Source organism: Choloepus didactylus, chromosome 15 (assembly GCF_015220235.1).
Source record: "Choloepus didactylus isolate mChoDid1 chromosome 15, mChoDid1.pri, whole genome shotgun sequence".
In the NCBI taxonomy this organism is placed as follows: domain Eukaryota; kingdom Metazoa; phylum Chordata; class Mammalia; order Pilosa; family Megalonychidae; genus Choloepus; species Choloepus didactylus.
In genome coordinates, this window is record NC_051321.1 from 33933664 (window position 1) to 33948960 (window position 15297).

The 15297-nt window shown below is 37.3% G+C and overlaps 1 protein-coding gene across 3 annotated transcripts in view; it reads right to left on the reverse strand.

Moving 5' to 3' along the window:
• Positions 1-15297, reverse strand: part of ENTPD7 (ectonucleoside triphosphate diphosphohydrolase 7) — a 63485-nt gene that overhangs the window by 37713 nt on the left and 10475 nt on the right. For 2 of the 3 annotated variants that reach the window (XM_037803995.1, XM_037803994.1), the window contains 2 exons: positions 5649-5854; positions 5238-5388 (listed from right to left, as the gene is read on the reverse strand). In XM_037803995.1, coding sequence (XP_037659923.1) covers positions 5238-5388; positions 5649-5854 — 357 coding nt within the window. Of the gene's footprint in view, positions 1-5237; positions 5389-5648; positions 5855-8472; positions 8750-15297 lie in introns of those variants that run through there. The other variant, XM_037803996.1, reaches the window with a different exon arrangement.

A 15297-nucleotide genomic window follows, 5' to 3' on the forward strand; every position in this document is an offset into this window, starting at 1 on the left:
ATATACTATCAGAATTATCAGACAAAGAAGAGCAAAGAAATAAGCTGGAGGTAATAATATGATTCTAGACAAAACAGTTAAAAATAAGACCAATTATCTTGGAGTTTTTAAATTACTCATTACAATAATATTCTACTGGCTAAAATAGTTGCTGGCATGGCTTAGGGAAGAATATTGTTAATAGAGGTAAAAAGTGAAAAATTATATTTGAGGAAATAATCTTCCAATATAATGTCAAACATAAAAGTTCAGTATTATACATATTAAACTCTTGTGACAAGAATTTCACATGGTGAATGAGAGGAGCTATTCTTCCTCTATTGGATGTCCTTCTAAACTATCCAAAGAGGAAGGCTTGCTGGTTTTGATCACTGTGTGAAAGAACGGGCACCCACATACATTGCTGTTTGTAATATAAATTGCTGATACAACCTTTCTAAAGGGCAAACTGGGATTATGTAGCAAAAGTTTAAATGTGCTTAACCTTTGACCAAGCTGTTATACTTTTAGAAATTTATTTCCAAGTAAATGATCAAATAAGTATACAAAAAGGAAGAATACTCAGTATTATTTAAAACAACGAAAAACTGGAAATAACCTAACAGTATGTGCTGGTTTGAATCTGTTATGTACCCCATGAAAAGCCATGTTCTTTTAATGCCATCTAGTTGGGGCTGACCTATTGTGGGTGAGATCCTTTGATTAGATTATTTCCACCCATTCAAGGTGGGTCTTAATTAGTTTGGGACATTTTGAAGAGTGCTCAGAAATACTTAGAAAACGCCCAGAGACATTGTGGAGACAACTGTTGAAACCGGAGCTGACAGAGACCCAGATGTTTGCTGATGCTAAGCTAAGACATGAAGCCCAGAGTTTGCCCCTAAGTGAAAACCCACAGATGCTTAAAGAGAAAGCCACTGGAATTAGAAGCGGAAAACAACGCAACCAGGGGGCAAAGGACTAGCAGATGCCAGTCACATGCCTTTCCAGCTGACAGAAGTGTTCCTGACGCCATCAACCTTTCTTCAGTAAAGGTATTCTCTTGTTGATGGCTTAGTTTGGACACTTTTTGGCCTTATAACTATAAATTTGTAACCTAATAAACCCCCTTTATAAAAGCCAATCCATTTCTGGTATTTTGCATTCCAGCAGCTTTAGCAAGCCAAAACACTGTACATCAATAAAGTTTGGTTAAATCATTTATTCCACATCCTTATAATGTAATATTATACAGATGTTAAAATGAATGAGGTAAATTTATAGATATATGTATTGACATAGAAAGATGTCCCATATATGTTGTTGAGTTTAACAAGCTACGAAACAGCACATATAATATGATCTCATTTATGTAAGAAAACAAAACCATAAAACTCTTCATGAACTGCACAGAGATAGAACTTTCATTTTCTGAAATTCAATATTGTTCTTTATTTTTTTTTAAAAAAAAGCTTTTAATGGCAAAACACTGATAACTTCTGAAGCTGGGAGATGGGTAAATGGGGATTTATTACATTGTTCTGTCTACTTTCACATACATTTGAAATTTCCCATAATAAAAGTTTTTTTTTAAAATATCACCTTGTCTGACCTTTGTAATTTTTAAGGGTATTTCTGTTATAAAATAAAAGGGAAGTGGAAAAAATTCTGTTAGTCTAGGCCTTTGGCAAAGAAATAAAACCAAGTACTAATAAATTCAAAATACAGTACAGATGATTCAAACCCATTTTGAATATTGCTCACAAAAGCTAATAAACTAGCAAAGAGCATTAATCATATAAAACAGGTTCTTGCAATTAGTCACACTTACACCAACAACTAGCTTGGTCTTAGAGGCAGCAATGATTTCATAAGCCCAGAAGAGATTTATGCTTTACTGAGGGAGGTGATCAGAAAACAAGTTGAAAGAGAAGAAAAGCCAAATTTCCTTTAAAAGTCCAAGATAAAAGAAATATTTACTTCTGTAAGCCTAAAACTGCTCTAAAGTTTTTTATTTTAAAAATACAAATAAATGCAGAGCATCCCCTCTGACAGCAAACATCTTAGACACATGGGGTAGAACCATATAGTGAATTTTGTTTAGATGGAAATTTCTCTGACACATAGAGCAATGCTGAGCAGGGCCAGGATGAGGCAATCCTCTCCTTTACTCCAGACACACAAAACATGGCCAAACTACCGATCAGGTTCTCCACCATGCCCTGCTGTTTGGCTCTAGCTTTCCGACCTCTGAGTCAGCTTTTTCTATACCCACACCCCTCACTCTTCCTTGGTTGTGAGACTTCAGGCCATTCACAGACTTTATGATACAGCACTGTCTGTGTCATCTTTACTCTTTCCAGGGCTTCGAGAATTTTGAATGATCCAAATACTACCTATATCAAAAAAAAAATTCTTAAAGTATATGCACTGTACAACTGCAACTTTGTAGAAATTATGTATAGATGTACAAAGAGAAGGGAAGTGACAAAATGAAAACAGTTTTGAGAGGGTAGTAGGATTATAGGAATTTTTTGTTTCGCTTTTTGTTTTTACTTTTAAGAGCTCCTTTAATGATGTAAAGCTGTTGCTATCATCTTTTAAAGTTTGGTTTTAAAAATAAGCAAAAATTACAAAAATTTTTAAGCTACCAAGATGTACAGGGAAGTAAACAATGAGCTAGAACCCCATCTCCCCATGTTGACAAATGGCTACATAAAACAGTCGTGATCTGCTTCTTACTAGTAAACCAGACAATACACCAGTAACCATGTGTCAAAACAGGACAAAAAAAGTACATTTAAGTATTGATGTATGTCATATTCTCTGGCTTTTCATAAGCACTATGGAGCCCTACAGGTTCGGCTGAGGTTTTCTTTTTGTTGGTTTAAGGAAAGAAAAGGCCAAGAACATAACATTAAATTTTGTGAAAAACAGAACTGCTATTTACCAAGGAAAAATATCTAAATTAATTTTTAAAATACCTGATGTCTTACTGGTATCTATAGACAATGACCATTCCAGGAAGATGGATTCTAGAGATAAGGGTGCTCCCCTCTACTCCATTGTCCATTAGTGAGGAGGGTTTTAGGAGGAATCAGAGGGGAGAAATCACAAGCAAGGAGGAATCCAACCTAAGTATAGCCTCCTCTTGGTGGCAAGATGCCAGGCTGAACTGCCAAAGTCAGTGGAAAAGACTTGACTGTCTGGGGCAGAGAAAACTGCTCTGAAGCAATGGAGACTGAGCTTTGCAGAAGCCTTCCAAGCACAGCAGCAAGAGGGAAGAATTCTTCTCCAAAGAAAGTATTCAAATGGTCAATAATTATATGAAAAGATGCTTAATACCATTAGTCATTAGAGAAATGCAAATTAAAACTACAATTAGATACCACTTCACAACCACCAGGATGGATAATGAAAACAAGTATTGGCAAGGAGGCAGAGAAATAGGAACCCTCATACCTTGCTGGTGGGAATATAGTGATGCAGCCACTGTGGAAAACAGTTTGGCGGTTCCTCATATAGGTAGTATTCCTGCAAAGCTCAGTCTCCATTGCTTCAGAGCAGTTTTCTCTGCCCAGACAGTCAAGTCTTTTCCAATTGACTTTGGCAGTTCAGCCTGGCATCTTGCCACCAAGAGGAGGCTATACTTAGGTCGGATTCCTCCTTGCTTGTGATTTCTCCCCTCTGATACCTCCTAAAACCCTCCTCACTAATGGGCAATGGAGTAGAAGGGGGCACCCTTATCTCTAGAATTACCATGTGGCCCAGCAATTCCACTTCTAAGCGTATACCCAAAAGAATCAAAAGCAGGGACTCAGATGGATATTTGTACACCAATGTTCACAGCAGCATTATTCACAATAGCCAAAAGGTGAAAGCAACTCAAGTATCCATCAACAGATGAATGGGTAAACAAAATATGGCATTTATATACAATGGAATATGATTTGGACATAAAAAGAAATGAGGTGCTGATACTTGCTACAACACAGAAGAACCCTGAAGACTCCACAGAAATAAGCCAGAAACAACAAGACAAATATTGTATGATTTTTCTTATATGAAATGCTTAGAATAAGTGAATTCATAGAGACAGAAAACAGAATAATTTTTATCAAGGGTGAGGGGAAGAGGAATGGGGAGTTATTGCTTTAAAAAGTATGAGTGTTGGTTCAGAATGATGAAAATATTCTGCAAACAGTGATGAAAGTTACACAGCATTCTCAAAGTATTTAATATAAAAAAAACTGTCTACTTAAAATGATTGAAATGATTTTTATGCTATATATATTTTACCATAAATAATTTATTTTTTAAAGGGGGGGGGGGGGAGTTGACACACTATCACCAGGGACCCAAAGAAAGGAGCATAGCTACCAGAGCCTTCCTATTAGTCCTTAGCTACCCAGTCCCTTATGCGACCCTCCCACTACCCTTCTGTAGTTATGCTCCCCTTCTGGGTGCCTCATGATCAAATTTTATTACCACCACCAGCACTCCTAACCCTCAATCAAAACTAAGAATTTCTATAGCCATCTGTATTAGTTAGGGTTCTCTAGGGAAAAAGAACCAACAGGAGAGAGCTGTAAATATGAGATTTTATAAAGGTGTCTCACACAACTGTGGGGATGTATGACTCAAATTCTGATGCACAAGTCCAATATTCTGTAGGGCAGGCAGCAAAGGGCAACTCCGATGAAGGTCTTTGATGAACTCCTCAGGAGAGGCTGGCTGACTGAAGCAGGAAAGGCTCTCTTTCCTCTCCCTTAAAAGTCTTCAACTGATTGGATTAAATCCAGCTGATTGAATTCTCTCATTGTGGAAGATTCGTCCTTTGTTGATGTAATCAGCCACAGGTGCAATCAACTGACTGATGATTTAATAAACCTGCCTTCTGGTTTATTAAACAGCCACAAATGTCCTTGCAGTAATGATTAGGCCAGTACTTGCTTGACCAGACACCTGGGCACATCTCCTGGCCAAGTGGACACATGAACCTAACCATCACACTATCTCAGATGGATACTGACTGCAAATGACATGAAGGCATGAAGGACTGATTGGTGTAATAATGGGGTAGAGGGGTAGCTTTGCTCTATTTTTGAGCAAGGAGTCTTTTGATGCCACCAGTCAACTCTGCATGGTGCCCCCCATCCCACCTCCAGACCAGGAAATGACAGAGGACAATACATAGAATTGGCCTTTCAGCTCTTGTGTCACCCTTTTTCCTGTGTTTCTTGGACCCTGCATCTCACCTCTCAGGCAGAAGCCTCATGCCTGCTGTGCAGAGGATGTAAAGGGGGGTCTCCTTGTGCTTCTTCACAGGCACATGAGCAGCAGCAAAACTCAGCAGAGGACGAAGGTAATCGCTGGCATGTTCTGGAGTGTCTGCCATTGCAGAGATTCCTTAAGGAACATAAAATACTTTCTTGAAAAAGCAGAATCACATAGACTAAGAAGACTCATACCCCATGAGGTTCTGCTTAAGATCGTCAACACTTGTTATCTGAGAGGAGGGGCAGCGGCAAATGAGACACACGCCCATGCCACCCATTACCCAGAATATCAAGGAAAATGAAGACTTCGTTCCTCCACTTCTCCCCCTCTCCTCTCTCAAGCCTGTAGCAGATAAAAGAGGTCAACAGGAAATGTATTCTGATTGGTACCTGGCTTGATCTTTTTAACTACTGGTTGGCTGTTGCGGTCTCTCATCTGTTTGATGTCCAGCAAGTCATGGGGGTTCCCGTTATGTCTTGGCCAGAAATAAACAAAAATACGGGAGCCGCTACTGCCACAGTCCACGACAAGTCCGTAATTCAGATTTGGGTCTTCAGTGTCAGTAGCTTCCAGCTCCCCTACTCGAGCCAAATACCTAAGCCAGGCAAAAAGAGAAATCAGTGTTGAGCAGCCTGGCCCACGAAAGGCACCACCACTTAAATCATTTGTTCTTGAGTTTTCATTAAGTGCCCAATGTGCCAGACATATGGAGTTACAAGTCCTAACAAAGAAATGAAACAATGCTGACCATATTTATTGATGTATGTGAAGCAACAGCTGGTTTGACACTGAAATTAGATAACTAAAAGAATCCCTCATGTTTTTGTGGGGAGGATGTTCTGAAACTGGCTGGGGTAGCAAATCTATGAAGTATTAAAGAGCTTCTAGGCCCTATGACATCGGTATTTTGTGCTGAGAATTTCTCAGATTCTCATTCCAGGATATCTGCCTGCTAGCAGGAAGATGAAGCAAGTAAAAGTGCGGGCATCAAACACACTAAGGTTTAAGTCCCAGCTCCACCACATTCATGCTGTATGACCTTCAGCAAGTTACTTAACCTCTCTCAGCTTCCCATCTCCTCATCTGTAAAATAAAGATAGTAGGAGTATCAACCGTCAGAGAGATAATAATGTATGTAGAGCCATTAGCATGATGCTGTGCTGCTGCTGCTATTACATTATAATTAATCAGAAGAGTAAATAGTAGAAGACTATTTGGAGAAGAGGGCTGAGAGGTTCAGAAGGAAAGGAAGCCTAAGAGATGGCAAACTGCTTCTGTGTGCTGAGGCTTTAGTCTTAACATTAAATTTTTCTCAGAACTCAAGGATCTGAAAAGTATAAATATCGCTGACTCCTTTCCAAAGGCTTCACTGTTAAAACTTAAAATCCTAAAAGTGTTTCTCTAACTAGAATAGTGTCTCTCAAACTAACAGTGTTTCTCAAACGAGTATACAAAACCCTCTTAAATCAAAATATTCTTTGAGAACCTCCAGTATTAACCTAAACACGTAGATAAAACTAGGTATAGATTCCCACTGCTTACAGCTCTTGCACTGCCCAACCACACCACCAAAACATATTTCTAAATTAAATGGATGCAAAACTCCTGAATGAATAAAACTAAAACTAACAATATACACAGAACATAGCGGATAACATTTAGCTGACACCAGTTGCTGCTTGGAATATGAATGACGCTGACCCCTACAGGGCCTGTTCTTCTGACCAGGGCCAGCCTGTACTGCCATGCACCACGTGATGATTCTCTCTTCTAACTACCGCAAAACCTTCATTTTTTACAGACCACATGATGTCATTTGGCCCATGCCTCATTTACATGATAAGTATGCTCTAACCTTTTCTCATTAACTACAGCACAATTAAAGTAACTCAATCAAAATGATTGTCAAAGTGACTGTAAACAGAAATGCTAAATGCAAACTCAGGCACCAATCAGAAAATGAATAAGAGTCTCTGACAACATTGTCAGCCAGATGATCCAAAGCAAGCATACATTAATAACATCAAAGAACTGAGGTTCTTTATCAAAACAAAAGCACCAAACTAAAAATTTTTGGAGATGCAACAAGGACACAGCACCCAGCTCTTGGTTTCTAACACCATTCACCAATAAAAGGAACCATGGTTCCTTGGATAATTGACTGATTCTAGGACTAGGAAGGAAATATACAAGATGAGCCTGGAGCATCTAGTAGTGCCAGAAGTAAGGAATGGCACCAAAAACAAACAAACAAAAAACAAAAATCCCACACTGATGGGGGGTATGTCAAAGGGACACAGGAGTCAACCTATGGAGCTACCAATGGCCAAAGCTGGAACAATCCGAGCCAAAAAATAAGTAAAGATGTATTGAATTATAACCAAAGTATAAAATAAATACCCATAGCTCCATACTGATAAAAATAAGTGATTGAATAAATAAATAAATGAGGGAGAAGCGACCAATTTCCCATGAAGAAGATTTCCAAATAATTGATGTAGATATCTTGCCTTCAAAGAGGTAAAGTAGAACTCCTCATTACTCAAATGTAGGCAGAACATAGAGAAGTTCTTCCAAAGAGTACAGTGTGGAAAGGAGGGAGGAAAGAGTAACTTCACCATGGAGAAACCTGACAAACCTACCTCACTCAACACCAACATCAACAGTGCAAGGCCAACATCAACAGTGGTAAGTCATGAAGAGTACATATTCCTCATATGTTGGAATGAAAATGTCATTTCACCTCTGTAGTCTTCCTCCCAAATACCCATAGCCCCAGTCTAATCAGAAGAAAAACATCAGGCAAGTTCCAATAGGGGGCATTCTACAAAATACCTGACCAGTCCTCCTCAAAACTCTCAAGGTCAACAAAAACGAGGAAAGTCTGAGAAACAATCACAGCCAAGAGGAGCCTAAGAAGACATGACAACTAAAGGTAATGTCATATCCTGAATGGAATCCTGGAACAAAGAAAAGGGCATTAGGTAAAATCAAGAAAATGTGTGTAAAATATGAACTGTAGTTAATAATAATGCTTACAATATTAGTTCATTAACTACAACAAACATACACCTATTGTAAGATGTTAATAATAGGGAAAACTGGGATATATGGGGAACTCTGTACCCAAGTTTTCATGTTTGTCTGTAAATCTAAACTTTTCTAAAATATAAAGTCTTTAAAATGTCATTTAAAAAAAATTGTGGAACTCACAGATCAGGGTTGGGGCTTTAATATTGATTCAGCTGCTTCTCTTTAATCACTCAGGGGTAGCAGGGAAAATCCGATGGTTTCAGTGGAGTACAATATAGGAGATAAGGAAGTTATACGGCTTCTTCTGAAAACTCTTTGAACCAAAAAAGACACCAAAGCTCCATGAGAATGACTTTTTCAGCTTATTACACAAAAAAGGAAAGCTCTTTATTGGTGCTAAGAGTACATACTGCATGGCAGACAATAAAATTTTGTCTTCTAAATTCTTCTAAATTTAAATAAGCATTACTATATAGTGAACTAATAATTGTGTGAATAATCCCTTGAAAGCAAGGCTGCAAACTTTTTAAAGTATTTTGGCTACTCCCTTCCTTATACTTGCCCTTATCAATCCAATACTGTCTTTAAAACACAATTCCAACAAGTAAAATAAATAAATACATAAAAATAACAAAAATAAAGTTAAAAAAAAAAGCATAATTCCTAGATCCCTAAGGCCCTTACATAACACCCTTTAGAACCAAGTTTTAGCATGGTGAGGGGGAGGCTTCTTTTTAAAAAATCAAAATTACAAATAAAAAAGGGGCCCATGCACAGAAATTAGGTGAAGGATGGGGTGGGAGGGATGATTTGGGTGTTCTTTTTTACTTTCATTTTTTATTCTTGTTTTTACTTTTTCTGGTGTAAGGAAAATGTTCGAAGGGTGGACTGGGGTGATGGATACACAACCGTATGATGGTGCTGTGAACAGCTGATTGTGCACCGCGGATGACTGTATTATATGTGACTACATCTCAGCAGAACTGAATTAAAAAATAATAATAATTCCAACTGGAGGAAGGGTGGGAAGGGAAAAAATACTCAGCAAATGCTTTATGACATAAATAGAATTACTTTCTTTTGTATTTTCTGTAGAATAATATTCATTGTATTAACAGACTACAACTCCACTGGCATTCACTGATGTTACAGGATGGTGATCAATTTCAAAAGTCTGAATTCATTTATATCAGAAATAGCCCAACAACAGGAGGCTATAATATTATGTATAACTTCTTAACATCTGCTGATGAGAAACAATGAGCATTCTCATTTTCCTCGGCCTTTAATATTAAGAGTATTAAAATGCTTTACATTTTATTCTGATTTCAAAAGTTCCTCCTAGAGCTGTGCTATCAACATGGGAGCCACTGGCCACATATGGCTGTTGAGCTCTTGAAATGTGGTAATGTGATGAAGAACTGAATTTTAAATTTTTTAATTAGTTTAAAATTTAAAACCAAAGCAATGTAAGATTTTTCCATTAAAGACAATTGCATTGTTTGACTGGACTACGTTTCACTTTAACCACTGAAAACTTAGTGTCCAAACTGAGATGACGTGTGAAATACACACTGGATTTTTCAAGACTTACCATAAAAAAAATATAAAACAGCTCAGTAATACTTTTTATGCTAATTATATGTTGAAATATTTTTGATATATTGGGTTAAATAAAATATACTACAAAAATTTAAAAGGGTGGGGCATGCAAAGAGAGGCCCTGAGGTACAGGTGTCATTAGCTTCAAAGTAAATCCACCACTGATCAGAACAACAAACCACATGTCACATCCCTCAGAACAATCTAGGCTGTGTTTACCGGTGGTTTCACATATTTCATATATATGGATCACAGAGTTCCTTACTTTGGACAGCAAATAAGCAAGCTTGATAACAAGGTATGAAAAAGAACAGCATGTAGCAACAGTTCTGTAGTGCAAAAGACATTTTTTTAAAAAAGACAAACAGATTTGAACTGCAACCTGATGCACAGATTACTGCATAGGGCAGGGTCTGGAAGAACTTTTCTCTAGAACTGAAATGGGAATGAGTTGTGGGAAATAAAGCAAATGGTAAAAATCTGTACACACTAGAAAGTTTACAGTCCTAAAAATTCCATTTCACCACATGCTTTTCCATTCTAATCAAATTACTGGGCTGAACTGGGTTCAAAATCCACCAATCAACTCATAACAGCTCACTTCTATCACATGAAAGCTGGCCAGAAGTCTGGGTTCAAGTTACAGAACTCCTACAAAAGCTGACCTGGCAAGAGGCCACAGATAATAGGCAAGATAATCCTCCCCAGCCCCAAATGACTTTTCATTTCCTATCGCAGTAATCCTACGTCACACACTTTACAGATCTTTCTCTGCTTTCCTTCTCTGAAAACTCCCTCTACTTCTCTCTGACAAGATTCTGGATTCCATCCCCTCCAACTTAATAAATCATTTTTTTCTAGTGCATTGGTTCTCAAACTTTTGGGACTCAGGAACCCTTTATAGTCTCAGAAATTACTGGACCCCAAAGAGCTTTAGTTTACTTAAGTTACATCTGTCTATATTTAGTATATTAGAAAATAAAGCAAAATTTTTAAAAAATTTAATTCATGTAGATATGACAATCATAAGCTTATTACATATTAACAAGTATTTTTCTGAAAAATATTTTTCTAAAACAAAAAATTAGTGAGATTACTGGCATTGTTTTAGTCTTGCAAATCTCTTTAATGTCTAGATTAATAGAAGACAGCTGGCATTTCACATTTGATTCTGTATTTGCTCTGTTGTGATATGTTGTTTTGGTTGAAGTATATGAAAAGCCAATCTCACACAGATATGTGGTTGGAAAAAGGAAGAGTATTTTAATAGCCTTTTCAGATCACTGTGGATCTTCTTTGATAATACACTAAAACTCAACAAGTGGAGTTTCTTAAAGGTTAGTTGCAATGTGGACTCTAAAACCCTACATATGAACTTTTTATACTCTTGTTACTCTAAAATCCACTGGTCTATCTTGCGCTTTGAATTGCTTTTACCCATGCATGATTTTTTAACATCATATGGGTTCGCTGAATCACATAAATCTTCCTAACATTGACATATTTCATTCTATAATATCAAAATAATCCACACTCATTAATATCATCATCTAGATTATCAAAAAGTGTCATTTAAGTATTAGAAACTATCAAACTAACAGTGGCAGATACAAGTTCTCCAAATTCCTAATTTTCATTTGAAAGCTCAACTTTTATCAGCAGCAATAAATGCTGACAGTTGTTTCCCTTGAAGTGACAAACTCACTGCATTTTCAAGAAAATGTCTACAAAATACCCAAATCTGAACACCATAGTTTGTTTGGCAGTCAAGTAAAAATAGTGTTCCATGACAAAAGCTGCTAGGTTTAGCTCATAACTCAAACAATTGCCCAAGTGCTTTTCCTCAAGACAACCATTGTACTTCAGCATGCAGCAGAAGTGCTTAATGCACATTTCTAATTTTGTCACGTAGAATATTAAAAAGATATCCTTAAGTGAAACTGGACATGTTTCACTGTGGCAATGAAGAACACTACTAGTATGGTTTGGTGCCTCTAACTTGATTCATGCTATGGCACCAGCAGTTATACCAACCATTGCTTATACAACATCAGGGCAAATATCAGCACAGTGAAACAGGCAAATACATCTCAATGTTATGAAAATAGTTTTGGCCTCACAGACCCCTTGAAAGGGTCTCAAGGACCCCCACAGGTCAGCAGACACTTTGAGAACCACTGTTCTAATGCGAACTTCTTTTTCTAACATCTACCTGCTTCTTTACCTATTTCTTCCCCTTTCCCTTTGACTTAGCTTCCTAGTTCTTAAGAAGTCTCTACCCAACAACACTGGCTCTTTTCCTTCTGTTCTAAAATGTGGAGTGTCATTATACCCTTTAAGCGGTTTGCTTACATGTCAGTATGAGCCCTTAAGATTTCTTTCATATTTGTTTGCTCCACCTCTCCATTTAAACTATAAGTTTCTCAAGAGCAGTACAGACCTCATCTGTATTGCCTCGATATTGTCACAGCATTCTTCACATTTCTTTGTCCTAGTCATCTTTCAATCAATACTGATTGGTTTGGTCAACTGGTATGGAGCTGTCAGTTTGTTAATAACTCCTCCATATCTTAGTAGAGCTTTACTCAAAATCAATTGCTCTCCTTTTCAGAAAGTTTCAAGGACTTCCCAAATTTTCCGGTTATCCTCTGTGATTCCTGCCAAGATAAACAACTTTATAGCTTTCATTTGGATGCAACTCAATTTTGGGTTCTCTTCCTTTTAGAAGCCTCAATGTGCATTGACAGAAAAATGTCAACTCACATTAGAACACAAGGGAAGAAGACAGGACCAGATGGCATTTATGTTACACTTCCCAACTGAGTCTTTGATCAATTGCTGCAAGCAGCAGAAAGTATCAATTCTTCTCATAAGTAGTATGAGTAACAAGAACAGTTTTCCTCTCTGGGAAGGGGAATCTCCTATGACCTCCTATGGATTTCCTATGACCTAATCCAGCTTCCCACTTTTCAAATGCTTAAATGTTAAGCTTTAGGCTGTCTAGGCTCCTGACATGGATGGATCACCAGTTTTTTCCTGGATGCTTTCATTTACGGTTTGCAGTCTCGACCTTTGCCATCATGGTTAATTACTCACATTGATGGACCCTCCTGCTTTGCTGATGTTGCACTAAGCCCATCACTAGAGGACCTAAAGCCCAGGAGAAAAGGTCCAAAAGCTTTGGAATCCCTCACATCCACCTTCCCAGGAGAGGTCTGATTCTCCATCATACACACATACACCATCCCACACACAAACACCCTCTCTCTAATTGAGAAACATGATTTCACTTTAGTCCCTGCTGTGAAAGAAAAGAAAGTTACCCATGTGTACATCACCCAAGGTAGAAGTGGAAGACAATGGCTTTTCACTGCCATTATCCTGAAAATAGTAATAGCATTAGAGCTGTAACTGACCAAGCTATTACCTAGCTTGCAAAATCAACACTAACTATACCACTTTTAGAGTTCAAACAGAACGTAGCAAGGCACCAAAACTCAATTAGAGTGGCTTCAATCAGCATGGGGCCACATGCCATATGTCCTCATACTCTTCAACTCTGTAAAAGGCTCAGAACTGAATATTATGACAGTATAGCCAAAGTAGTGTGCTTGACTGATGAGAATAATACAGGCCCAGAAAAGCATCTTGTAAGGTTAGTGCTTGCCTCCTAACAAGATTGATCAGAACAGTGAGGAAAACTGATAATTCATAGCCCTGCTTAAAAACACAATTAAGGTCAAGTAAGAGAACAAATGAAGAAATGTCACCAGCAAAAATCCCTGAATTGTTCTATTGTTCATAAGAACCCTAAATTTCATCTGCATATCCTAAACTTTATAATCTGTATTCTCACCAAAAGGAATGCCTCTTCTCATCTTGCTTTAATCAGAATTGAAACTCCTAAGACTACACCAACTGCTGACATAGACCCTCTAATTAACACTTGTTCCCAGATGGCAAAGGAACTTGAAGTCACCACCATTTCAACAGCTACAAAATACATTCTTCAGAACAATAATTCGACCAAACAAAATATTCCCCTCTAAAGAAGATAAACGGTAGTGAGGATACCAGAAAGTATTCAATGTTAAATATTAGGTTTAAAAAAGAAATGCACTGAATAGGCAAAACATTTAAGAAAGAACAGTTTACTAATGTTTGCCTTACACAATATATATGTACACATGCTAAAATTGCCCCTTGTATTATAAATTATTAATAAATTTTACTTTACTCAGCATCCAGGGCAGTGCCTGAAACTTGGTAGACTAGCACTGTCCATACACTGTCAACACTGATACAATAGGAATATTCTATCTCTGCATTGTCCATTGGATGCCACTAGCCACATGTGGCCATTGAGCACTTGAAATGTGACTACTACAACTGAGGAACCGAATTCTTAATTTTAATTAACTTTAGTTAATTTAAATTTAAATAGCCCCTTATGGCTAGTGGCCACCCTACTGGATACTATAATGTAGACACTCAATAATATTTTTTGAATAAATGACTAGATGAATGACTCAATGAATGTCAAATGGGTGTTAAGTCTGATGAAGCTGTTGGAGCTGCATGTCTTATAATATATGGCACATGCCAGCTAAACAGCTGATTAATACAAAAAATTATTCTTAAAAACAGTTTTGGATTCTATCCTTACTGACACCCCATCACTTTCTAAATTTACTTTTCCTAAATTCTAGTTTTGATGTAAATCTCTTGCGCTCTCCTTCCAGAAGCAATATGGGTACATGTTCACAATAAAGAAAAAAAATACAATTTTTCAGTTTGGAAACTACTGAGGGAAAACCTCAAAAGTCCTGGGCCAAGACTCACCTTAGAATGATATGCTAACTTTCAGCAATGGGCTGAAAAAAATTCAAATTAAAATATCTGTCAATAAAAAATAATTCAAATAGTTTTTAAATGTCAACTACTGTCATGCATACTAAAACACAAAGATGCAACATAAAAGAAAGAATATAATTTACAATTAAAGCAATGCCTCATTTATTGAAACCACTGAAGAATATATGTGGTATACCTATGGGCACATTTTCCTGAATAAAGGTTTCCAAACTTGCCCAGATGAGGACGCCTGTAAGAACAGCATACTCTTTGTGGGATATCACAAAATACTGATAAAATTGCATCATGTGAATTAGGAACAATTCAAGTGGGAAAAAAAATGCCTACATTATATGTTTATAAAAATATAAAAATCACAGCCAGAGGCATTTATCTTAAAAAAAAGAAAAAAAAATCTTGTTGCACTAAGGTGACAGGTGTTCCAAACTACCAATTATTTGCTTCCTGGTGCCTAAGCAATAGTAGCTGCCACACACCCAAAAAAATTATGGAAGAAAAATTTTAAATGGAGATAATGCTGCCTATTCT